This window comes from Anguilla rostrata, chromosome 1, assembly GCF_018555375.3.
Source record: "Anguilla rostrata isolate EN2019 chromosome 1, ASM1855537v3, whole genome shotgun sequence".
In the NCBI taxonomy this organism is placed as follows: Eukaryota; Metazoa; Chordata; class Actinopteri; order Anguilliformes; family Anguillidae; genus Anguilla; species Anguilla rostrata.
This window is the reverse complement of record NC_057933.1, coordinates 61,031,484-61,058,427: the sequence shown is the minus strand read 5'-3', so window position 1 is coordinate 61,058,427 and position 26,944 is coordinate 61,031,484. Positions and strand designations below refer to the sequence as shown.

General features: G+C 40.7%; 1 protein-coding gene across 2 annotated transcripts in view; it reads right to left on the bottom strand.

Annotated features, from left to right (window-relative positions):
• LOC135260943 (protein Jumonji-like) overlaps positions 1–25,748 on the bottom strand; it is a 93,331-nt gene extending 67,583 nt beyond the window's left edge. For both annotated transcript variants that reach the window (XM_064346699.1, XM_064346707.1), the window contains exon 1: positions 25,145–25,748. In XM_064346699.1, the coding sequence (XP_064202769.1) occupies positions 25,145–25,189 (45 nt within the window). In that variant the 5' untranslated portion in view covers positions 25,190–25,748. The remainder of the gene's footprint in view (positions 1–25,144) is intronic.
• Between the last annotated feature and the right edge of the window lie 1,196 nt (positions 25,749–26,944).

Here is a 26,944-nt window from a genome sequence, read left to right as displayed (position 1 = left end):
AAACATTAATAGACAATAGAATGACTTGATAGACATTGTGGAGGGAATTGATCATTCTAAAAGACCGTGAGGGCTAACGTACGCCAATCTGAGGGGAGAGAGACACGCCTCTGAAAACAGCCAAACTACCACTGTACAGGACAACTACATGTGAGAAAAAAGGAACAGGGGAAGATGCACAAGAAGCTGGAACATCTACCAAACCATTTGACATTTTTTTAAAAGCAAGTCTTGTATCTTGCAAGTACTTTTTTAATAAAGTACAAATTTAATACGAAATATCAATAATGAAACTGCTGCTTTTTTTCCAAACTTATGCACACCTAATTATGTCTTACTCATGACTTTTTCTATTAATATTTTATCATTTAATTATAAGAATTTAATTTCCAAAATGTAATAAATACATTCACCATCAACTGTACAGCACAAGCTCAATACATAATATAGGACTTAAGAGGACGTAGGGTGAGGAAGAAAGAAAAACAAAAACAAACAAACCATCTATATGTGTAAGAACATCCTAACCCCTCCCCCAACTCACACAGACGTACACAAACATCTGCAAACAGACACTTGACCTCAAATACACACTCGTTCACATTCCAGTCCATTCATATGTAAATATACAAGTCTTACTCATGACTGCAGCAAAACACCACTGCATGACAATTACAGCCACCTGGGAAACCCACTGAACACACAAGCAACACACTGTGCTGCTTCCATGCAGCGCTGACACGCCGCGGCCGCTAAACATGCGGCACAGAGCAGCCTGAACACAGTGCAGTCTGAACACTGTGCAGTCTTCCAGCGTGGAAATGACCCCGGTTATCTTAGTGAAATGTACATGTTTCAGAGGACATGACTGCACTTGCCCTCCAAAATACATTTTGCCGATGGAATGGACCTATGAATAAAAAAGGCATTATGTAGATTTGTGAGGGGGAGAAACGGGGAAGAGGTCAATTTAGTGAACATGCTGTGTGACACTACAACAGAATGCATGAGGCAAATTCAATTGAGACACCATTCAGTCAAATTGAATTTCATTCCAAAGATGCCTAAGATTGCAATCCAAATGAAATTTTTGTTCAACTGAAACTGACCTCAAAAATTCAAAAACAACAGGGCATAAAAAAGAATGCTGAAAGGCTTTTCAATAGAGATCCAGAAAGACGAGGTCCTGGACAGCTACAGTGTCTACAGGGCTACTTAATTACAGCCTTGGATGTTAATCAAGCAAGGTCTTGATTGCATCAATCTAGCTCACTAGCCATTTCAGCATATGCCAATGGCCCACAAAGACCTGGACAATCTTCTGGGTTTGCAAAATACGCAGTAATTCATAGCAGAAAATAAAGATATAGAGAGCTGTGTTTTTTCTTATCAAAAGCACACGCAAATTGTTTGAAACAATTAAAAAACATACGTTAAGACATACATTTAAAAAATAAAAAAAACTTCAAAAAGGGAACTATGCCTTAACAGTGGTAACAAACCCTGCTCCTGGAGATCCACCATTGTGAAGGTTTTAATTTCAACCCTAATTTGGCACACCTGACTCTACTAATTTGCAGCTCAACCTGGTCTCTAGCTGTTGAATGACGTGCGCTTCGTAACGGTTGGAATGAAAACCTACAGGACAGCAGATTTCCAGGAACAGGGTTGGTTACCTCTGCCTTCAGGCAGATGCAAAATATGACAAATATTCAATGGCGCTGGAATCAACACGACGCATTTATATAATTACGCAGCCCCTTTGCTTTTCTTGTTGCCGCTGCACCTTAGGACTATCTTTCGTATGTTTTGTGTTGTACTTGAGGGCTGCTGTTGCATGTTTGTGCTCTTTCGTAGATATAAAATATATACAGATTTTGTTTTTGCATTTGAGTTTTGCACTCCAGAGCTACCATACAGAGAACATCACATGACGTATTCACTCAGCCATATTATGAAGGTCTTCACTAAAAAACTTGATAAACCACTCTGCCATCTCCAAAAAGTCCTGACAGCTCCTCAGACTGATTGCAGGCAAGAGACCATTTATATGCCATTTGGAAAAGGTCAGAGACACTTATGCCCGTGTCTACGCCTCTAGACCATATCCATCTCTGCCCCTGTGTCTGGCTCTCTGCACGTCTCCATCTTGACTGTCTCTCTGCTGTGGTATAAGGCCAAAGCCATGAAGCATTCACTAGAGCTTGTTCTGACCTCCAATCCAAGCCCCATTAAGATTATTTTAAATGTCAGAACATGGTTTATCTAGGGCTTATGGTTCTGAGTACATAGCCCCAAAAATGAATGGTCATTGCAGACTCCAAACTTGCCCAAACTCTCACATCTGTCAGGTAAAAGTGCATCTGATGTGGGGAGTAGGATTGCGTCATGTAAGCAGAACAGACAGGTGTATTCAATGTGCACGCTGGATATATGCTGCTTTTGTTTAGGCTTGCGGTTAACTACTGCAGACATGGAAGCATTCATGCATAGAAGTCCACCAACAGAATAATGGATCTCATCAATAGTGCATACTTCTCCCACCTGAAGGATTTGATGTATTTCACCCTATTCCCAGATAACCAATATGCTAACACATCAGCGAAAGTGGCAACCAAACAGACACTGCAGATCAGTCTTTTTTTAAAATCCTTCCTCTAAGCCCCATTTACGAAAAGTGTGATAAAAAAAAAACATCTGCTCAGAAATGCAGGTGCAAGGTATAATGTTTTGACCGCGCAGAGATGAGTTAAACTGTTTATTTCCCAAAATGTGATTGTGTCAGCTACTATGCTCCTGGTAGGCTAGTTCCTCCAAGGCCACTCAGCCCCAATGCAGGATGGGTACTGTGCCAGTAGCCTCCTATTTCAGCAAACCACCCAAGAGCCTGCTTTAGACTAACTGCCCCGACTCAGCCTGTTCAGACTGCTCTCCGATCTGAGCTCATATAGCCTATTTCACACTTCAACGCTGATGAAAGGATTAAGAAACCTCTGGCAACCACCTAACCTTAGAATACCCTGATCTACAGAAAACAAGACTCCGCAATCTTACACCAACAGGTTTAGCATAAATTAATTTTAATACAGGTCACTCAGCAGTATCAAGGTCTGCTTATGATTTCCCTGTTGCATCATACACCACTGTTTTCATCAAAATATTAAAAGATCATAAATAAAATATGACTCAACCATTACCACTGCAAACCTATTTCAATGATATAGCTACTGCCATACACTCCATTACACATCCAGGGCACGTATTTTATAGTAGGCTTTGCTTTAAGTTCGATATAATTACTTCTTAACACGGTAAAATTTCTGTGCGACAGCATTTTACTAAGGCAACAAGCCATACTGAAGAGTGCTGAACCCCTCCCAAGACAAATGCTATACATCTACAAGAGAATGTCTGGGATTGGCAATTAGCTGTTTACGAGTATCTAATGTGCAAACGCATTTATGTTTTAATCATGAATAATGAGCTTCAATTAAAATGGCAATGTTTAAAGCTGATTCAAGCACTTATTCTAAGGACCGTGGATGTGGAAATCCAAATGTATGCTAATGGTAATGAATGTTCACTCTGATTTTATTATCATTTTTTAAATCAGGTTGAATTATTTAGCTGTGATGAAACTGACGCTGGCAACACGTTACCAAGTTCTTCTACACGGTGCAATTTCTGTTGCTATTTTGACTGTGCTGTGGCCTTTTCAAGTTATAAAATCTCTATATTTCAAGAGCTGCTCCCTCAGGGAGACAGTTGGAGTGGGGGGGGGGTCGGCTGTTAACAAAGGGCTTTAATTATTGACAGGATACAGAACGGAACACCTCTGGGGAAAGAACATTTGAACAGCGATGCAGGACAAGTGCAGACAACTCTGTGTGTACATCATGTGTAGGTCTCTAAATTAACAGCCTGGGTGCTTAGCCTTCTGATGTTTCCTTACCTCGGTTCAAACAGCTATTTGTCTTGTGGCTTTTGAGGTGAACATGTTAACATATCCTACCTAATTTTCAGAGGACAGCAAAACATTAGTTAGAGGAAATTAGTGAGCACATAAGACATCACATGAGGTCTATTAAGTATTTAGATGTTTTCACACCTCTGCAGAATACTGCAGAAGTGAATATCGAACGTGCCACTAGTTAGCATATGTATACACACCTACATCATTACCACGACAACCAATATAGATATGCCAACAAACTGATACGTAGCCTGAACACACAAATCCAATCTGCTCACTTGCAAATAACAGTTTGGACAGTCAGTCCTAAGTATCAGATTTGAAAAACAAATTAGATTTGCCTGCAGTGTGAACATAGCCTGATTCACCAGGAGTAGATACTAACCTTGCTTAGAATATCCAGTCAGTCTACTGAATACTAGTGTCAGCAACTTACAGATGAGAATGAAAATAACAGGCCATGCAAACAAGAATGTCTTTTACGGAAGATGGTGTCAAGCATTTTCCTGCACAATGGCTTTCTCTGTACAAATATAACCACATCAAGCACAACAGATATCAGAACAAAATAGAATAGTAGTCAGAATAGCCACATTTATACTCGAGGGGGGGGGGGGGGTGCTGCTACTGTTGAACCCTTATGCAAACCTAAACTCCTTCAGTAAACATGCAGTGGAATAAATGAATATCAATAATGTGAGCTCAAACTTACCCTGGACAAGGCTGTTGGCTAAAAAAATAAATCATAATTAAATAATAAGAACTGCAGCCCTGAGGACAGAATGCTTTCTTCCGCTTTAACTAATGGAGCTGCTCCCACAATGAGCAACAGTGCTCATATCTGTTACAGGTTTAATGGACAGGCTCCTCAGCACTGTGGAAGAGGCAGTAGCCTATAAATTATTGCCAGGCCAGTGCATTAGGTCTATTACAAGCACTCCCCTCTCAAATATAAGGAGCTAACAGAAGACTATGCTCGGAGGAACATGATCTTGTGCAATTGGGGAAATACAGACATTTAGCAGGAAGAGGGGGAAGCTAAAAGAAGTTGGACAAGGACAAGGAGGAAGACATACTGTATACAGTATGCTGTAGTCACACTTGTGTGCCTCTCCAGCCATCCCTCCCCCAGAGTATTCCCAAATTGCAACACCCACCTTAATTACAAGCAAAATAGCCATTTAGCTTTCACAATAGATGGCCAATTGAGAATAGTCAATATGACCCTGACCCTGATTTTGAAAAGGACATAAAGGTGGCTGTACCAATCATCTCAGACAATCGCCCCATCTGGTAGCTAGCTAAGTAGTTGTAAACATTTTGCAAAGTTCCTCAAGTTAAAGGATTCTGTGTTCAAGTTTCACGATCATGGTTAAATATCTTCACACTGTTTCGACATTAGGCAACATCCCAATTGGTAGCTGTAATGTTACATTTATTTAGCTGGATATTATTGATCATATTCTTAACTGCAGTGAGGCATTCACATCCTTAAATCACATAGGCTATACATTATCGCAGAAATACTGTTTGTATACAGCAAAGAATTCAACTGCTGATACAAGTAATCATCTAGTGATATCATGGTCAAATATTAAAGTAATCACTAATATGCCTAATCCCTGATCCATTCCAGCAGACATAACACAGGCAACATTCCACAGCAGGAGTTAACGTGTCCCAGTTGTGAGTTGACCATGTGGTTGACATACAATAGGCCCCAATACATGGAGTCACTTGGAAGATTAAGAACTTTTGGGTAGTTCGGCTGAGAGACATACCTGGCATTCTTTATTTGCACTTCCCCACGTTGACAGAACCAAAGAATGCACATTCTGGAAAAGTCAAGCATGAGTAGAACTGATCCGAGCATATCCACTCCTCCAACAACAGTTATTCCATGTGCTAATACTGCTCTGGAATCTAAAAACTGCAGCACATGCTTTTCCAATAACTGGTCTCCCATAGGCATTGCCCTGTAATGATCCGACACGCTAAACTGATTTCCTAAACCAACAATGTTATGTTTAAAAAATCAGCACTCAAGAGGAAGTTCAAAACAATCAAAGGGAATAGCTTTCGATTAGGAGGAGGTTCTTCCAAATTGCCTATATAAATCATGCAAGTAAAATAAATTCCGTTTTTGAAGGACTGGTGGTTTGGTGCAAGCGGCCAAAACTAGGCTTCCTTTCTGAAGCTCACTTACTGATCTTGCTCAGAGACGTTGCTCACTAGCCAAACCCGGCAACCACTTCTAAAAGTTAGCATTAAGCTCTGTATAAGATTTAGTTTAATCCCTGCAATCCTCAAAACAATACAATTAGAGGGAACAGCCCACATACAGTTTGATAATGCACAGGTTTAGTACATGTGATCAATGTAACTCACTAATATGCTGTACCATTAAATATATCCTTGTTCAACCAGTTTCTTTGGTCTTCAGTCATCACAACATCCATTTAGTTGATATGCAAATGAGTTGGACATCACACAAGATTCAAGCTCCGCCCTTCTCAGCTGGCTAGCTGTAATTGAACTGATCTTTTTTATCCAAAACTAAAATTTATATAAATTGGCTCAATTATGAATATATCTACTTCATATGAACGTAGCCAACTGCAGCAGCGAGATCATATTCCTCAAAGGCGTTGGGTATTTTTCTAACCTTGTCCATTATGCCCACAGTTATCTGGCTCTACTAACAGATGCGGACATTTAATCACAAGATGTTTTTATGGTCCACCACATAATCCAATATGTTTTCAATTACACATTTTCCAAAGTGCACTGTTCCTCATTGTAAAGCCTTGTGTTACTATCTTAAGAGAAACACTTCAGCAGAGGGATATAATGGGCATAAGATACACAGAAAGACATCTGCCAGTGGAATTCAGGTTATGTTCCTCATTCTAGGACAAAGCAGTATCTGGTCTGAAAATGAAAAACACAATATTCGGGCAAAGAGCAAAGTTCCCCCACCACTGCGCTGCCAAGATCCGATCTGCTTTCGTTCCAATTACGCTATTTTTTCAGGATTCAGCAGGGGAGATCTGTGCTTTGAAAGTATCAATCACAGTCACCAATATTACATGCATACACAAATTTACAACAAATGAAAACATATTTTGAGGACTTGAAGTAAAAGGACATTGTAACTCAACACACAGGCAAAAAAAAAACCTAATTGAATGAATGAAACCTAATTTCAAATTATTTTTTTAATGTAGGACAGCCATAATAAACAAAGCAAATATATGAATGGTTTTCACATTACATTTCACACAAATCACACTTACTCCAACAACACAGAAAGATGAACAGTGCCATTTCTACAATATATTCATCTTAAACCAAGAGCCTGCAACCGTTCTCCTGAACACCCACAAGCTCTGCTGGTTTTCACTGTTACTCTGCACTTAGGCTAATTGCTCATTTTAAAAAGTTGATAACAGTTCGCCTGGTTTCATGGTTCTGAACTAGGCTCTAATTTTAAGTGGGGGAAAAAACCCCCAGCAGATCCTATAGCTCTCCAGGACCACGGTCTCAAACTCCTGCCTTCAATTAAAATATCTGTTCCCCAACGGAAGAGCTTCAATTTGCAAACGATGACCAGAATCCCAATGAGGTGCATTTCCCTCGCCCTCATCCACAATAACAACCTTGTTTGTAATGGCAGGGCTGACAAAACAGTGACCGTGTCAGAACATCAGGCAGAGGGGGGTAAGGTTACAGGGCCAGAGAGAGGGAAAGTGCTTCATGGGCTAGCTCTTATTATTGGCTGCGTGCGAGTAGACTGTGACCCTGCGTAAACAGCACACACACAGCTGAGGTGGGGGGTGGCCTTAACTACGTGTCGACTCAGCATACAGAGGAAACATGCTGCAGGAAGCCAGGCCTAAACAAGCGCTACTTACGGAGCATTCAAAGAGCATTCGTCCGTCATTGATCTTCGTTTCATTGCAGTCAAAGAGCAAATGGATGTTTTTCTTCTTTGTTTTACAAAAGTACAATTAGAGCAGCGGGGTTTCCCCGAAGGCTTCACGGGTGTATAGCGTGTACGTGCAGTCTGGCACTACTATATCTGAAGTCTAATATTCTGCAATGCGGAATATAGGTGGTGCAGTTAACAGACCAAATTACTCCATAAGGCAGCAATGCATTTTATTCACCAGCAATCATCTTATCTGCAATCATTTGTTGTCTTTAACCAAAAGGTTTTAGTAAAAATTATCTAAGTTCTAAAATGTACAATTTGGCAGCCCACTAAATAACTTGTTTTGGTAACACCATTTCTGATTATGACAGGGACAGAATAAGGTCTTCCAAGAAATGTGTGTTTTTCCGTTGCAGTGGGGCTTCTTCCCTAGTTTAAAGAGCTGAGAAATCTGTTCCAAACGCAAGCATTTCCTGCAAATGTGACGGAGGGGAATATTTTCACGTTGTTTTCTTTACAGCTGAACTTTCCTCAAAGACCAACATCCACCTCCAGACACAGGTCACACTCTGAAACTGAAACAGCAGACATGACTTTCATACACAGCAAATTAACTTCCCGATTAGGCCCTTACCATCACCGAGGGAAGAGGGTATGACACACTGACACACTTAGCCACGCGCCAAGGCTGAATCTGAACGGCTTCATTCTGACTCAAGATTTTCACGGTTCTTATTTTGACCTGTAGCCACATCATTTATAGACTACCAACACGGTATTGGAAATGGGCCGCGAGATCACAGGAACTAAAAATGAATTTTAATGACGACCCGAAAACATCAAAGTACACTACTAGAAACTGCTTAGTTATCCATGAAATGCAGTAGGACAGGAAACTACCCTGAGGTAATCTGAAATGAAACACAAAAGTGCCCTTGAAAACACAGATAAAAATCTGTTGGTTAAGGGGAGACAGACATGATGACTAAATGAAATGATGAGCAGATGTGGAGCAGTGGGACATGAAGTCTCTCGCACAGCCTCCTGTTTGAAGAGACTCACCTATATTTCATTACCTGACAAAGTACACCATCTCTGTGGTATACCCCCCCCCCCCCCTTCTCAATTCTGAAGTCTCTGCAAGACCATGAATAATTCCTTTCCTTTTCAGCAGGTTATTGAAAGTCATTTAGCTCACACTTTCACCACATCTTCCCCAGTTCTGCTTCAATGATTTAAAAAAAAAAAAAAACACAAACTCTGAGTAACTGGGGGGATTTCTGCTGATTCTTCTCTGTCAGTTACATACATGTGAACACAATGAATTCTGAATGTGTGTTTAAAAATATAAAAGAGATAAAAGAAACCTTATTTCTGTGAACCCACACGGCAGAACACTTCAGCAAGGCTAAAAAAAAAAAAGAAAGAAACATTGCCATGTCTCGCTCACACAGTTTGGCTTGGCTAGCCTCAGCGTCAAACGTGCGAATTGTGGATGACTGATGCCCCTTGCACCCCACCCACCCCCAAGGAGGTGACTAGGCCTACAAAATCCCCATACATCATACAGCGGCAGCATGGCATTATGGGAAACCACACTGTTGCATGTCAACTTTCCAGGAGACGCGCTGCAGTTTTGCCCTTAGTCGACGTATGGCAGGGTGATAAAACATAATGATAATTATCAAATACAACAATTATCCCCACCATGCTGTACATCAGCTTTCTTTCCATACTTTTTCTCTAAGAATACAATAGAAGGGGGGATGAGTCACAGCTGCTCTGAACTACCTTTAAAGGAATTCTCAAATAAACAGCTAATTAAATCTGGACCATAGGTAACAGTGTGTATTTTGGGTCTGTATACACACAAAACATAATCAAAACCGACAATAAATGACACATTTTGTTTGAATACACCAGTGGAATGATGAGTCACATACTGAGAAAAATAAAAACCTTAGGAAGTAGTACATTTTTAAACTCTATTTTATTGTAGCCACAGTGGCTTGATTTTTGTTAGATCTTGACCTCTATTAATCTTCTTCTGTTTAGGCTCCTGGAGAGAAAAGTAATCCGTTGACAGACTAATGTATTTTCTAATGAAAGAAGCAGATAGATACACTTTTCTCCTTGTCTCTCATGGAGCTCGTAAACCGAACCAGAGGCATTATGGAGCCGCTCGATGCGATGCTCGGCTCCGAACCAAAGTTATTACTCGCATAAACACAAAAGACAACGCTCAGGGGACTCCCTAAGAGTCCAATTACACCACTAAGGGATTTGCAGTTTGCTTATCAAAAGCACTTTGTTCTCTATGAACAGCCCTGTCCAATCAGGCGGCGAGGAGCGACGACGGGCCCGAGGACTGGCCCGAGACAGCGCAAAGCTCCACCCCCTATCCCCCCTCTACCTAACAACAGCAGCAGGCTGATCGCTCCTTTTTCTATCCAAACACGCATCTCTGTCTCCTTCTCCCACCCTCCCATTTGCTCTATTAACTCTTTCCTTGCACGGGGCAGGCGAAACCGTGCGCACCCTTTATAAACGAAATGATGGTGATTACAGCTGAACAGCAGGCTCGGCTCGCCCCCCCCCTCCCCCCCCAAGCAGCGCTCCGAATAACACCCCGCGCTACTTAACCCCCGACGCCCATCTCAAACCCTTCGGAGGGCCTCTGATGGCCGTACCAAAGGCCTGCCTGTCCACATGGCACTCGCCATTAAGAAAGACGGGCGAAGTGTGCGGTGACAGACCGTAGTCCTGTCCGGGGGATCTGACCGCACATTGTGTTCCGCACACATCAGGATCGGCAGCAGCCCCAGAAGCGCGTTCTGGCTGTCAGAGGGGAGCACAGAAGCCCAGCGCACAGACACAGTCGCTCCCGCTCGGAGGAAGGTTGCACGAGGACCCCGTCCTGACCTACTTTTCAATCATCTCCATAAAAACAAGACTACGGAGAGAGAAGGGGGAAAAGGGAGAAGACGAATGAGTGCAGGATAAGGGACTCGAATGAGCATGTTTATTGAGTCAGGACCCACCTTTTCATTTCCCTGGGGGGGCGTCATTTAGATTGTGTGCCCTTTGCACTCGCGGCTCCGGGCCTTTCTCCTCATCAATCTGCATGACAACGAGGAGGCCCCCTTTAAAAGGGCGAGGTGCTCGCGAGGCAGCGAGAGCCCCAGCAGTCAGGAGCTCAGTCAGAGGCTCCTCTGCGCCTCAGTGACACACGGCTTTAACACCATCTCCCCGCTGCAGATCACAAACGGGCCACACAAACGAACTGCAGAGCTGAGCGCTGCACTTCTCTCTGAAAACATCATTCCTCTGCGAGAATGACAATTACTGCTTTACTGTCACCTGAAACAGAAAGCTTATTCAATAAGACTTCCTCCTCTGGAGCACCTTTGTAGATCCTGGGCCTGGATTGGACTGGCACGAATACGTCAGAGAAAGGAGAAGGGGCCTGGCAAATTGAGTGACAGGATTTCCACACCAACAGACAAAACATTTTTACAACAGTAAAAAATGTGCATTCTATTAGTATATTCTACACCTCCCCACCTTGATGCCACCAAGCGTGGCTGATTTCTATTGTATCACTAACTGCATGGATTTCCACCCCAACATGAAGTTGATCCATTAATAAGCCATTAATAAAATTATTTTTTGAAAATGCACACTCAAAATTGTATAGACCTCAGCAGAAGATACACAGCCGATTAACTATTTGCTGACGTGAACCAGACCTGCATAAACACAGTTCAGAAATCACCTAAACCCCAGATAAGCCACTGAAATTACAAAGAGTCACTCCTCTACATCAGTGAAGGAAGACATGTTTCTTTTTTAGTGACAGGGAGAGGGTCTTTAAAGAAAAGATTCCATTTCAAGACATTGTATTTCAGCTTAGTTGAATAAATCAAGTTTGATTAAACCAAAATAACAGCGTTTTTAAATTTCTTAAGAGTGTGGCTATCCAGTATCAATTTGGTGAACTCTGGAGTCAGGGAATTAGCTATTAATAAAGTAGGCTATTACTAAAGCGCAGTTGTAAATGTTTTATGTTAAATCTGCAGATCAAACAAACGCTGAAATGCCGGAAACTTAAATACATTTTATTTGTAATAGAACAATGTCCTATAATAAATTGAATAGCTAATTCATTGTAATCAATTGCTTTCTATAATGAGACAAGCACTCCAAGATACCAAAACTGAAAAATGGTTACCACTTCCAATTCAGCTGCACAAACACAACTCTGATTACAAATTTCCACAACAAATTATTTTTATCACATAACTGCCAAATCTAAATTAGCCGTCAACCGCTCAGTCAATCCCAATTAACCTTAGCATAGCATGCAACTGGTCCACAAATAACAGAACTGAGAAATACTGTGTGCATAATGAACATCAAGAATCAGTATCTCAATATAAAATAAATGTTACAATTTGAGTACAACTCTCAGACTTTTGAGGATGTACTAAAAAGTCTTACTTGCATTAATTTTTGAGATTACAGACATATTCTGCTATCTCTGTGCCTATTCAGGCTTCTTGTAAGATTTTAAAATTTTTGATCTACAAGTGACTTCTTCAATATCCTATTTCAGTGGACTTTTATTTATTCATTCTTCCCATTACTGGACCAGAAGGTTTTAAACAACACAGAGCTTCAATACAGCAGAGCACTCAACACCAGAGCGAATGCCAAAGTGAAAATTCCCCATGCACTATAGCTATTACTCATTTTAGCTTCTGAATAAACCCAGTGCTCACATCTCTCACAAAAATGAAAGGTTTACGGTTATAGTGTTATTGAACGTTTAACATCAGTTTTGACAAAGGTTTCCGAGATCTACCATTATTTAACCCGAATAACTGAGCATTTCTTGAGTCATCAGCTCAAATAATTCCTTTCTGAAAACCTCAAACTTGCAGACAGATTTCCAATACTCAAAAGCCACCGGCGTTGACCGGAACAAATCTGCAGTTTCCTGGTGGCCTTATCGCCCCTTCATTTGCCAACTCAATTCCTCCTGCTCCATACCCCGCAATTACAACTGTCATCTAATGGCAAAATTACACCGCAAAATCCCTGATGTGTACGACAAGCTAGGCTGTCAATCAGAAGCAATTTGCCTCACTACACAAGCCTTTCAGAGGAAAATGGCTCTAGCAAATTTAACGACAGCCTTTCCAATCTGCAGTCTCTGTAAAACATCAGAACATTTTGCTCCAGAATCATTCACTGCAGCCAGAAGCAGAGACAAATGTTCCCTCTCTGCACAGCTTGAGGACTGGTGCACTTCCACTGCCGGCACTCATATATCATTAAGTAGAAGAGAGATAAATGTAAAGTTCCAGGAGAAAGAGGTCAAGGCCCAGCAAGTTCAGTAGAACCAGTCCAGGTCACCAGATTCTCCTGGCTTGGATTATAAAAAATGTTTTCAGATACAAAATCATGATGCAGGTTTTGCCTGCACCAGTTTCTGTGTCCTGGACACGGTGTCCAAGTTGATGCTCACCATGAAGTAAAAAAACAACCCAAATGTTTTAACAGAATATAAAATCAAGCAATGTTTGCTTTGGATTTGGAAATGAAAGTAGCCTATTTCCAGTATTACCCTTTTGATGGTGATCTGTGCCCAACACGCTTGGGTGGAAAACCAGACAGAAAATCAGACTGCGTGGGAGGACGTGCAGAGAGAAAGAGTTGGGTAAAGTCCGAAAATACGCCTAAACATCACTATAGCATTTAACAAAAATACGAAGAAAACCATTATTGTACTTTTCGGTCTTGAGCAGTGTACGCCAAAGCACCTTTTGCATGGGTGTGCAGAAAATCCAATATTTGCTCATTTCACATAACTGCTTCTGACAGGGGAAAACAACTGCCCCCTGTACTCCCCAGCAAAAGTCCAAACTCAATTTCCTCCATTTCATCGACAATCAGCGCGAGCTCTGAGAACCTCTGTGTGCTTCAGCGGAGTAGAACCAGACATGCTGGGAGCTTTTAGAATCAATCAGGCTTTTGACAGGTTATTTAAATATTAATAAGCTCAGTTTGGGCAGCGTCTCCCAGGAATTTGCATTCTTTAAAGACTGAAAAAAATGTCCCTTTAAGTTTGTTTATATGTATGTGAGAAAGCACATGAAGTTCAATTAAACTGCTCTCTTCAGGTATCTAGCAGAAGCTTAAAAAGTTGTAGGCGAATTAATAAAAAATAAAAACTGAAATGAACATTTGCATGCCTTCCTATTACAGCTTCCCCTGAGAGCGCTGGCTGAGTACCTGTGGCTCAGCTCTGAAACGGGCTGATTGACGGCTCAAGCAAAGAGCTCCAGTAGCCTATTAGGATCTGGCTGCTTCTGTGGAAAAGCTGGCCTCCGTCCCCACATGACCAAATAGAGGGGCATTCTGCACATACAGAGAGCTCACAGCACATAATTGCAGCTCCATCCAGGACTGGCACAGGAGCCAGCAACGGATGGTTCTCAAGTCTACTGGTCTAGAAAAGCAACACAGCACAGAGGAACCTTTTTTCAGTCTTCACATGGGGAGCAGCGTGCACAGCTATGGGTTAGAATGTGTTAGATCTGGAGAGGAACAGAGGAATTAACAGGGGAAAGAAACCATTCGCCAGTGGAAAAGTTGCTCTTCTGCAAGTCAGCAACCCTACTTCATGAACCCCTGTAAGGAAATAACAGTTTGGCCATTCTGTCTTCCTGCCCACACATTACATAGAAAATACCCATCAAAGTGACTGAAATGAGAAACAGTTAAGCCAAAGCAAAAAGTGCTTTCATATTTCATTCCGGCAAGTCTTTACTGGTTTCTTGTAAGATCAGTACCATTGTTATTACGAGAAAAACAGACACAGAGCCTGAATCAAAAGCCTCCCACTACTCGTCCACATTCATCAATAATGAATCATTAGCTAAAATATCCTAACAAAGAAAACCGATCATTTAAAGAGACTGCTTTCCTTACAATAATTAGACAAAAGCTCCTTACAATTAGTCAAAAGCTCAAAAAGAACAATATGTTCAAGTGCCGGCAGTTTCAGACAGTGACATGCATAACACTATTCCCATCTCCATGAAATGGTTTCTTAACAGAGGTAGGCACGCGTATTGCCTCCAATTACAGGAATGCCGTTTCACCCTATGAAGGCCTTGTACAATGAGAAACTTACACAAAATTGTGTAAATAAGCCAGATATGGAAACTGCTGATTGAGTTGGTGAATCACACCAACTTCTGTTTGACATTGTGCTTACAATCTCTAGATTTACAGCACAGTTGTCCCCCTAGTAATGTTTTCAAGTCTTATACAAGGTTGATAAGAGATTTGTTGCATAGGCCATATTCAATTGCACCTGTTAAGGATATCAGTCTATTCAACTGTCCATCCTGCATTTTATTATTACATAATATTTGAATCTATCTATCAAGCAAATTAATTCCAGAATAACAATTAAACTGATGAGTGGTCAAAATGATCAGTACAATGATCAGTAAAAGCGACTGATCATGTGATCAGCAGATGGACCTTCCGAGGCCGTAATGTATCATGCGTATTAACACAACACAACCTGCGCATTAACACATTAACACAACCCACATGACCGTCAAGCCTGCACCTGATAACAGCCACAGACAGAATGCATTCACACTCAGGCAGGGCTGCGGTAACTTCCCACTTAGGCCATGTGAAGACCTTGAATGTGTTTACGAATGATTTACCTCTAAATAAAAAAAAAAGCACAAACATCATCGTTTGTCACTTCAGAGCATTTTTCAGACTGCTTTAACGAGTAGGAGAAGGAGATTGTGAGCCAGTTGCTTTAGTCTCTTCCCCATGGCAAATAAATTGAACAGGAAAAAATTATAAGACATTTCCTGCAACGCACAAATCCAGAGACACCAACTACAAATTAAGATTGACATACAAACTCCGTACTAATGTGTCTAAGATTGTGAACACACATTGAAACACTCAAAGTCCCACCATCACCGACTGGCATTTTTCCAAAACCTGTTTTACTTCACAACAGCCAAATTCAACAAATCCCATCTTATCTCTCAACAGCCCCTTTCCTGCAACTGACACATCCCTCAGTGGATCGTCAGACTTTGATAAATAGCTAATTGGCCTAAGCATGCATTTATTATCTATAGGCTACATGTATGCTACCAGCTTCAAATGCTTTTTTTTTTTTGTCTTCCTCGTGTAATGTCAGTTGAACTATTTAGTTAAAATTCCATGAATTCATAAGATTATTACAGCCTGACATATACTACAATAAATCATTTCTTCTGTGAGCAAGCTTTTGTGCAAAAAAGATCAGGCACTATCATCACAGCTTACAAAATAATTCTTATGGCACAGTATTAGTAGAACCAAATAAGACTAATTATTTAAAGCTTATTACATGCTTTAACCTACAAAGATTTGATGTGCAGCTATTTATAGGCTGTAGAGAACAAAGAAAATGAATAAAATGTTTCATTTTCAATTTCGTTCATTTCGTTTCATTTTAAGTAGCTACTGCTACCGAATGAGCAACCACTGTGTTTTTTTTTATTCTTCTGAGAACAAATTTTTGTACCATTTCAGGAGTCCACTATCAGGGAACTCGAGTATAATTTCAAGGAATACTTAGACACAATTGTGGTGCCACTGCAGTTGCTATGGACATTAGGCTGGCCCCACTGATAAAGCACTTTTACATACTGGTAACCCTTTTCTTTGAGGTGATGTCTTAAATTTACTTTCCGATTTACAGGCACATTGAAGGGCAAACATGTGTAGAACCATTTCTATGCAAGCTGAATGAACATCCCACTTAATACGGCATTTCAGAAGCACAGTACTTCTCATGTTGCCACACTGTGTTTAACTGCCATCTGGCTTCACATTGAATGCAGTTTCAGTTTTACAGAGGCACATATCTGAAGTTATTTAACACAGCTTACTTTACAAAACCAAAGATGCATATACATAAAATGATTATGCCTACATTGTATATTCAGTTGACATCTCAGAATTGTGATGAAGAAAATCAGCTAAAGGCATTATGGTGTATGTGAAGCAGCTCTGTTTTGCTAGGTCCTTATCCAGTCTTGGAATGTGACACTTAACAAGCAAACATACAGGGGGAACAAGTCAATATCACAGTTGGGAGACAACTGGGAAGGGGAGTGTAGCATTTTCTTTGGCAACACCCAACAAAACAAACTCCAGAACAACCATCACTAAGGGTGAGCTTCCTGTAAATATAATGCGTTCCCCGTTCCATGCGAAACAATGATAAACATGCCTGTGACACAGGAGACAATACTCTGATGAAATCAACATTCTGTAGGTGATTTATGTGATCCATTGGCCAATCCGTCTCAGGAGAAAGGGCTTTGGTTTGCGCCCGCAACCAAAGGGCTGTTCGCAGCCCGCATATCTTTCAGTCATGTCAGATGCTGAATTATGTTCCATTGATCCGTGCACAAAACCCACCGCTGCTCTTTTAGCACATGACAAGCCTACGAAGACGGAGCAGAAAATCAATAATTTCTTGCAGCAGATTCAGTCGTGGGCCGACTGAATAGATTAACTCTTCGGAATTAATGGGCGAATAAAATATTGTAACAGTGTGCCCAAATTGATGAGGAAATAAAACACGGTAACTGAAAGGAATTCTCCTAATCCTTAGTAGCGCATCATTACACACCTACATCTGGTGAGCAATACGGTTTTCCATTTAGAACAAACAGCCTACATACAAACTTTGTAAAGCAACAGACTGCTTAACAGAATAAAATGATTATCACTGGAGGCTTATGCAGCACATATCAATACATCTTGCAAAAAACTAGCCTAATTAAAACAAAAAAGGAAAGCAGTTGAACAGACTATTGAATAAGACACCTTAAAAGACAGCTACAAGAGAATGAATGGTTCAAGCTTATACACTGATACAAACTGGCTTAAATATTTCATGGGAAATGAATCAAAAACATTAGAAAACTTTCCAAACAAAACAATGACACAGAATTGTGACAATTTCTAATAGCACACCTAAACCCTCCCATTGTTGTACAACAAAGAGCCTGTGAACAGAACCTGTGAATCCAGTCTCAACAGTTTCACTAGGCATTAAAGTAACGATTGGACGGACAATGTCACGGTTACTCTCAGATCAAAGTTATTTTATCCCCTGTCCCTGAAAACCATGTTCAAAGCTTAATTCTATAAAGGGCCAGAGGTCATCCCAATTTCTTGCCATGAAGCAGCTTGGCATGCAATGAAGCCCACTAGGCACTGCCAGGACCCAGACCCCTGTCTGTAAGGCTAAAAACGTGGCAAGTGTAAGGTTTGATGCAAGCCAACTGGGCATTGAATGCACAACCTTCCATAGTGAAGGACTATTCTTACATCCATACATAAAATATGAACTTATATAGTAGGTTTTTGTCATTAACAGACATCCCTACTTGCTCTACAAAGTCACTCGACCGTGACCAACACACAATGGCCAACAGGAGATCTTCAATGATCACTTGCAAATAAAATTACTTAGAAAAAGCCTGCTCTCATAGCTGTCTGATATTCTTCAGAGGTCAACAGCAGAGGACCATGGTTAAGCAGAGTCATTATGTGAAAGCCTGATTGTGATTGTGTATGAAAGTCACACGTGGATATGCGATGGGAAACTCTCAGCCTTGGACCGTTTCCCAACCAGCTGCAGAAAGTTGGCACGGGCAGACGCAAAGGCCTTTCACACGCACCTTACGTCCTCCCTTTCCTCTACAGAGCAATTTCAGCCCCAATATTACAGGTATCCAGCCAGAATAAGAAGCAAAAGGTGGACAAATGCACGGAGTACAGTGCTGCTCCAATAGCAACACTTCAATGTGTTCACATTGAAGATATATTCAGCACGGGATACTTAAAACCCATCCAAATTCTGCCACTGTTGAAGCTTAAAGGGGCATTTATTAAGGGGCAGGGCCAAAGAACGAACACCCAAAGCAGCTACTGCAATACAAAGGGTGACCGCATCAGAGCTTCCTGCTACCAATCAGAGCCTGTTACACAACAGAAAGGATGACAGAATACCTGGTTAGGTAAGTTGCATTAGAGGTCATCGATCAGGCTGTCTACTTCTACAGTGTCAAGTGACATTTTAGTTGCACTGCTGCAGCCCTCACTAATGCCGTGCTCAGGAAACGGTGTGGATGTCGTGACTGAGGCAGTTCGCTTATATTCAGGAGTTACACAAGTAATGCAACTGAAGCAAAAAAGTGAACTTATGCACCCCACTGCGCTCCTGCCACTGCTGGGTTATTATTAGCACCACTCCAATGGCGACCGCACACCAAGGCTATCAGATAATGAAGGGTCCCATCTGAAGGGCTGATTACACAACAAGCCGCAGTTGTGATACCAGAGAGCCATAAACCAAAACAAACAAAAGAGCTTCGGGTTGAGTTCAGTTTACTGCCGGCCTCGAGATGAGGAGTTCCTGTTTGGATCAGCGGTGAAGATGATCAGCTGCTCGCAGACAAAGGCTGTTCAGGGCTCTTGAGGCAAAGGAGAAAGAAAATCTCTCCTGCCTCATTTCTGCACTCTCTCACTCTCTTGCCTCCAGAGCACAGAACACCCAGAACAACGTTTTTGAGACAAATTCAAGCCCTTATCAATGCTGAGTGAATACTGCATTCATCTGTACAATTCTCTCATCATCAATGCAAATTGTCTACAGTTTACTTAGAAGACCCTTTAAAGTCTGTAGGGTGAACACATAATTGGTCCAAAATGAGCTGTTTAAGTAAATGCATGTACACTTGCTTGAATCGTGCAGTAATGGTAAATTCATGCACTAAGTGTTATTGATTTTCCTTCAGAGAGGACAGGACAAATAGTGAGCGATTAATCAATTGCCTACTCCACATTACATAATAAATCAATGAGAAACTTCATTTACTTCCATGGCGAAACAATTTCTTCTGACACATCCAACCCAATTAGATCAAATTTTGAATGTTGCTATTTATCGCACTTAAAGGTCACCTCACAGCAAACGGTTACATAGCACAATGCCATTTTAAACATTAGTCATTAAGGAGCGTTTAAGAAAATGGCTTGAGGCTCAGAGGTTGCAGGTTTGACTCCTTTAGCAAATAACCAGCATAATAAAAATAAAATATGCAAACGCAATCTATACAAGTCATTCAGGGAAAGGACATCTAAATGCAAATCATTGAAGGCTATATTTTATATGTAAAAAATAAGTATAAAATTTAGAATGCAAAGAAAGTCTAAATGCCAGGCATCTGCTTCAACAGGGCACTGAACATGGCACACATTCCACTAAGACAACAATAAAACGATCTGTCTATTTTTTTGTCAAAATAACTGCTGAAAGAAACGTACATCATATTAATAAAAACAAATAAATCAAATTTAAAAACAGGCCATTATTTTGACCATTATTTCAACAAATTTAAGACAGGCCTACACAAACACTCCACCAATACCATTAAGAGAGAAATTCATTGTGAGCACCAAAGAACAATCCATACATTAATGCCTAAATTTAAAGATATCTTGAAAAATGCTCCAGGCACATTCTCTGCTCAGAGAACCTGACGCGGAGATCCTTATGCAGTGAATCGGGAACTAAGCAATCGCTAAACATTAACCACAAGTTAATGAACACAGTAGACAACATACAATCCCTGTGAATGACGTGCGAAATGAACTCACAAAACTTTCACACCTCATAGGACAATCACAGATGATGAAGCCAGGTCTCAAGGAGATGCAGCTGTTAACACTGGAATGTCAATGTTAGCATGCAACAGATGTTTCTGCATGAAAACATGCCATACACCGCTCATTTAGGCTAGCACACAAAAACGCAAGCGCCCTTGAGGGGGTGGATGTAGGACCAGTATATAAATCTTAAAGCCGCAGGGCTCCGATGGCCTTTGCAGGCTCCAGCCATGGTCTGTTTTGTTCCTTTTCTCCGTGTCACACACTGAAGTGGATTCTTCAGCTTGGCCTCATCAGTTGTGCGCCTGATGAAACAAACACCGACAGCCTCTTTACATTTGTAAAGGCCCCCAGAGCAGCTGTGCTGAACCCCCCACACTGCCATGAATTAAGGGCCCGGGCCCAGCTGAGCCTAAACAGAGGCCTGTTCTTCATAAAAAGACAACACTGCCCTCACTGTCATATTCGAAACAGGTCTCATCTTTGCATTCCTCACCCTAGCCTTCCCTTAAGGGAATTCTATCAGCCTATGCTGCACACATATATAAATAATACAAAGTATATCTTTGGGCAGCAGTGACCTTGATTCAACCACAAAATGGCCACCAGCAGTCACATGACTACAACCAAAGGTTACTATAAAACTATAAAAGGCAACTATAAAAACTGTGTTCCCACATTCAAAATATAAATGACAATTTAGTAACAAGGTACAATAATATAGGCCGATAAGCTACATAAAACCATGTTCATTTAGTGGCTGGTTTTAGTTGTTCCTCATATACATACATGCAAATATCAGACATGGAAGCATTTTCTGGCAGTTATCCGAATTTCACACACAACAGCTTCATTTGGTATCAACAAGAACCTGTGGTCAAACCATCAACCTTGGAGTTGCAAGCCCAGGTCCGTAACCATTGTGCAACACTGTGACATGTACTCATGCCTTTCTTTACCCATTCATTCGGACAACATCCCAGCAGCATGTAAGGAAGGTACCTTACAGTCATCTTCTAGGTTCAAGCTAAGCTCATATAATTGTCTTATGCTAATTGAGGAAGGGGTAGAACAGAAGGCCAGAAGTTTTAGTCTGCATGGAGACTCATCTTAGGTCTTCCAGTGAGGTCTGGATTAATCATTACTTTATTAAATTTCTGTGATACCATGCAATGTGATGAGCCATATCTTATTCCTGAACATATATTTCTGAGCTGACTTCCAAGGGTGGGCAAGCAGTGTGCACTGATTTTTTAAATAAGAAAGCTTGATTTATAGTACAGAAGCGTGAATCCCTTTGTTGTTGGCCTCCAAATTGGGAATATATTCAGAAACATATTTTAAGTGAATTATGTTATACCACCTAACAAAATAGTATCAAATACACTGTGTCAAAAAGGCAGGTTATTGCGATTACATTTAAAGTTTTTCTGGGAGGGGGAAACACTGCCTGCTGGGGGTAGGGCAGAAGTGCCCTACCTGGGAATAAATCCTGCTATATTGCCATTAGAAGCCCAGTTCTTTAACCATTATGGCATACTGCCGTCCTGTCCAATAACTCAGGAGTATCAATAACTGCAGCTCATATCTAATGCTGCTCTTGCCAAACCCCATGTGAGCTCCAAAAGAGGGCTTAATGACCGCCTGAGCCCACACAGCACTGAATGGTTAACAATCCAATTAGGGCCTGGAATAGATACCCTATTAAATTACAACACAGGAAAACTGATTCTTTGCTATTCGGTTACAACTAAAAGTCCCCAAATGCCTGCCACCCCAAATGTGCCCCCCCCAACAAAACTGCAGAAAAGCAGCACTATAGAATATAACATTTGCTTGCAATGTTAATACATACATGAATTCTACTTTTGTCAGTGCCGAGTCTATGCACTGTGTAGCCTGTTGCTTATTAAACGTTATCAAAGGTAAATGGAATGAATAGTTTATGAATTTGACTGTCCACGAATAATGCCCTCTGTAAGAACCTGAAAAGGAGCTTGATCAGAACGTTCCCTTTAATTTCTACTGAGGGGTGGGTGGAAAACAAGATTTATTTTTTTATGTGAAAAAAAACAATGTATGCTTCTTGTTATGACTACTTTGGTAAAATTCAATGATTCTGGAAGTACTGAAACAGATCACCAAACTGCATTAATGCAATTTGGTTCTCAAAAGCTGAATGGATACCAGCCTATGTTACAGCTTCAAACAAGTTAGTCTGACAAAGACTCAAAGCAATGAACTGAGTTTTTGTTATTTAACTGGCCCTCCACCATTGTATCACTTGTTAAGGTTATACAGCGGTGAATACAATATGTTTGACAGTATTTTAAATTAATGCAGAAAATCTAGATTTCACTACATGCTCATACACTCCATATTACGATTGCTATAAAATGTATGCCTGCATATGGACCACCCAATTACATCATTCTGAAGTATTTAAAATCAATGGACAGATTTTTTTTTTCACTTCCCAATACCTAGATATTTACAGTTATTTTTAAAAGACCCTTTGAGTTCAAAAGGTATTGCTTCTGATAGGCACATATTGCTAACAAAGCTAACTTTCTGACTGAAGAATCCAGTAGGCTATACGATCAAAACAGCAGTATTGTCTGATTTCCATTTTCATATGGATACTCTTTTATAAAGGATGCACAATTCTGAAAGCACTTAATATTTAAGAAAAACACCACATTTCAGTCTAATGTTAAAATTTTACCTGTTGCTTTGTATATCTGTGGAAACTGAACTGAAAACAAAGTGTCCACCCATGGATACAAAGGAACATATGGAATAAAACGAACATATTCTGGTAACATCATTTTTATCAAATGGATCCCCAAATTGCAAAATGCTTGTCTAACCTGGGTTCACTGTGGAGGAAGATCCCTGCTGAAAATTTAAATAGTAGCCGTTCGGTGGATTCTTATCTCATAAAGATGTCTTTGACTTTGACACTATATCCAACATTTTAGCTGGCTATCTATTGCTCCAGAGAATTTCGTTCGTTTCAACACTTATTCAAGTAGTTTCAGGACTTGAGTTAGTTTCAAGGAAAACTACAAGCATATAAACTACTACATAACACAAACACACGAGGTCTTGGCCAGTAAGGGTTAAATGCTAAATAAGGCTAGCTATACAGAAATGTGCGAAGAGACAGCGCTGACTCTTTGTTTGGGTAACACATTCTTTAAATTTCGTGTAGCTAACAACTGTTCAAGAAAAGCGACAGAGCCCAGCAGTCTACATGATTGACGTCAACATTTATACCCCCAGATTCTCACATTCGCAACACTTATTCTTTCTCGCAAGGAAAAATGATTGCTATTCGTCCACACAACGTGAACCGAACCTCTGCAATGCGACTGGAATGAATGCCTTCTTAAAACGATCTCCTGTGTCCTTGCGCTTAATCAAAGCTAGCTTGCTACAGCTGGCATAGGATATTAATGTGCGGCACGAACACCAAAGCGTTGCTCAAACTAATATTCCAAGCCTCCTGCGCGTAAAATAGTCTCACGCGTGTAAAAATGTATAGCCAAACTCGCGACTTCAATAGCAATCGTCTATCTGTCCAGTCGGAGGTCATACGGAGACGTGCAACACAAATAAATAAAATAAACAAATGCATGAAAACTCTGGATAATGCATCTGGATACAACTGGTTGACAACCTCAGCTATTAATCAAACATTGCCAAACTTAACATTATAACTGCAACAGTAAAAGATTCTAAAAACAGGCCCTTCTCATTATCTCTCCCACAGCGAGAAAATTGATAACACCACTCGCTCGCTGCAGTTAGCCTGCCATGTCCGATTTCTGAAAACAGGAACGTTCCAAACAAAATATCGGCATGGGTCTGATGTCCATCATATCAACAATGGTTGTTGTTTCAACATTGACGACTATGTCTTTGCCTATAGTTGCACTTTAATTACATAAAAAGGTTTGTATTTGTAAAGGAAACCCGGAAAAGCCAGAGGCGATGGCTGTCTGCACGCCTATGAACTAGACCCTTGAATACCAAACAAAGCCATTTCCAGTGACAAATATTAGACGAATTCGCGTTATTTAATGCACATATTAGTTTGATTTATGAAGCCAACTTAAGACACGTAGTATATTGAAACGTAAATCTGAAAATGTGTTGGTTTTTTTGCACGGGAAATCAATAAACTAGCGATACAGCTCGCAAGCTCTATATTATGATGTAAAAGACAGAAATCCATTTACGCAAATAACATAATGTTCCAGCTCAAGCGATGAACTTTTCACAGGTGGCATAGGGTAGAAAAGACAGAAATATACACGTTAACACTCGGGGTATAGGATGTGAATACAACATTTGCTTTTGTTTAAATAAGTAACTGTAAAATCACATGCACAAACTTGTTAGCTGGCTTGCTAAGGTCAGAAATACGAAAAGATTAATACAAATTAACTTACGTATTTCTTTTGGATAATATTCCTCTTGGGTCTTTCCTTGCTCATTCTGCAATCCCAATTATATTTGCCAACAAAGGAATCGCCACATTAATGTTTTCAGTATTTTCTCTTTCCTATTTTCCTCGAACACGTCAGATTATTTAAATCCCCGGCAGCTAGCTATAGCTAGCTAGCGAAGTACAATGCTTTATTCCCAGTTGTGTATTTCCTCCACAAAGTATTGCCACGATGTATAGGAAAATCCAAAAACCGAGATCCAATATGAGAATAATGTGAAAATAACAATCAAAACATAAAATCACCTCCGCGTAACATATTTATAGTAGTGAATAACAATATCTCCATTAGTAGCAAAACAGCACGCCATCTACTCTCCTGGATCCATTAAAACGGAGGAGTATAGCAAAGATTTTTTTTTGTACACGGCGGGAAGTTACATCTTGTTCGAAATTAATTCACGGGTCGCTAGCTAGCTTAAAAACAAAATAAATAGAAGGTTAGAGTCACGTTTTGGCTGGAGCTAGCAGTTGATGATTGAACTCTCCAGCGCCGCAAATAAACTGCACTCAGCAGGCTTCTTTCTTCTACAGACGTGGCCAATCACAATCGAGACCATGCTCAGCGGTAACTTTAAAGGACTGCTACTTTAGGGACCGAGTGACAATAAAAAAACAAATTCTTGCGAAGAGGACAGTCCACCGAGCTTCGGAAAGCTATGCATTATAACTCCTAACACGTGCTTATGCTGACGGCTGGCAGCTACGTAATGCTGTTGTTAATAATGGTGTTCAGTGTTCGCGCGCGTTGAAAAAAATAATTTAAAATTCGTTTCACTCTCTATGAAGCACCTGCCCAAATAAGTTAAAGGCAGAACAGTAAACAGGCAATCACCATCCATGGATACTGTAATAAGTATGTGTTAAATACATCTTTACAGTATGGCACCATCCAGAACAATTAGTATATGGCCACGCAATTTGGTACTATTGTTTAAGAAACTTGCAGCGTGAAGGTTGTATGTTTAATTTCCTGTTTCTGGAGTAAACATTCTGTTTTTATTGATTGCAGGTAAAAATCTAAAAATCAAGCGGCAGATTGCTATCATAGATTGGCGACCTGTCCAGGGTGTATTCCTGCCATTCACCCAATGCATGCTGTGATAGGCTCCAGCACCCCCTCCACGACCCGGACCAGGGTAAGCGAGTATACATAATGGATGGATGGATGGATGGATGGGTGGACATCACTGTCATGTTGATGACAATCATCTCTGTGGCTCCTCAAGTATTACCTTATGTAGATTGTACTTCCCCACCAGGATGACTAACCACAGCCTGAATGCAATACTGCTACATCTTCATTGTCCTGGCTTCTAGATTGTCATTATGTTCTGCTGAAGCTTTGTGTTATCCTCTATTAACAAGTTCAACTACACAGCATACATTACATCACTTGCCTGGTCCATGGCCCTGGTCTACTACAATATACTGTAAAATAAGAATTAGACTCTTCCTCATTACCCAGCTGCTGGTTCAGGTCCCTAGTGATACTTTCCTGTCTGTACCCTGCAAGTCTCTGTTGGCTGACCACTTGTACTGTGGCACCGGAATGTTCAGAGCATGAGTTGTAGCTGCTCAGAGTACATACAGGACCAAGGCATAGGTGTAGCCCCTTTTTATATATATCTGGGCCTTTTTTGTTGTTAGTGCCATGCATTGGCCTATGTGTATCTTGCCACAATAGTTTTCCAGAAATTCTGACAAATAAACAAATAAATAAGGATAATATGAAATCTTATTT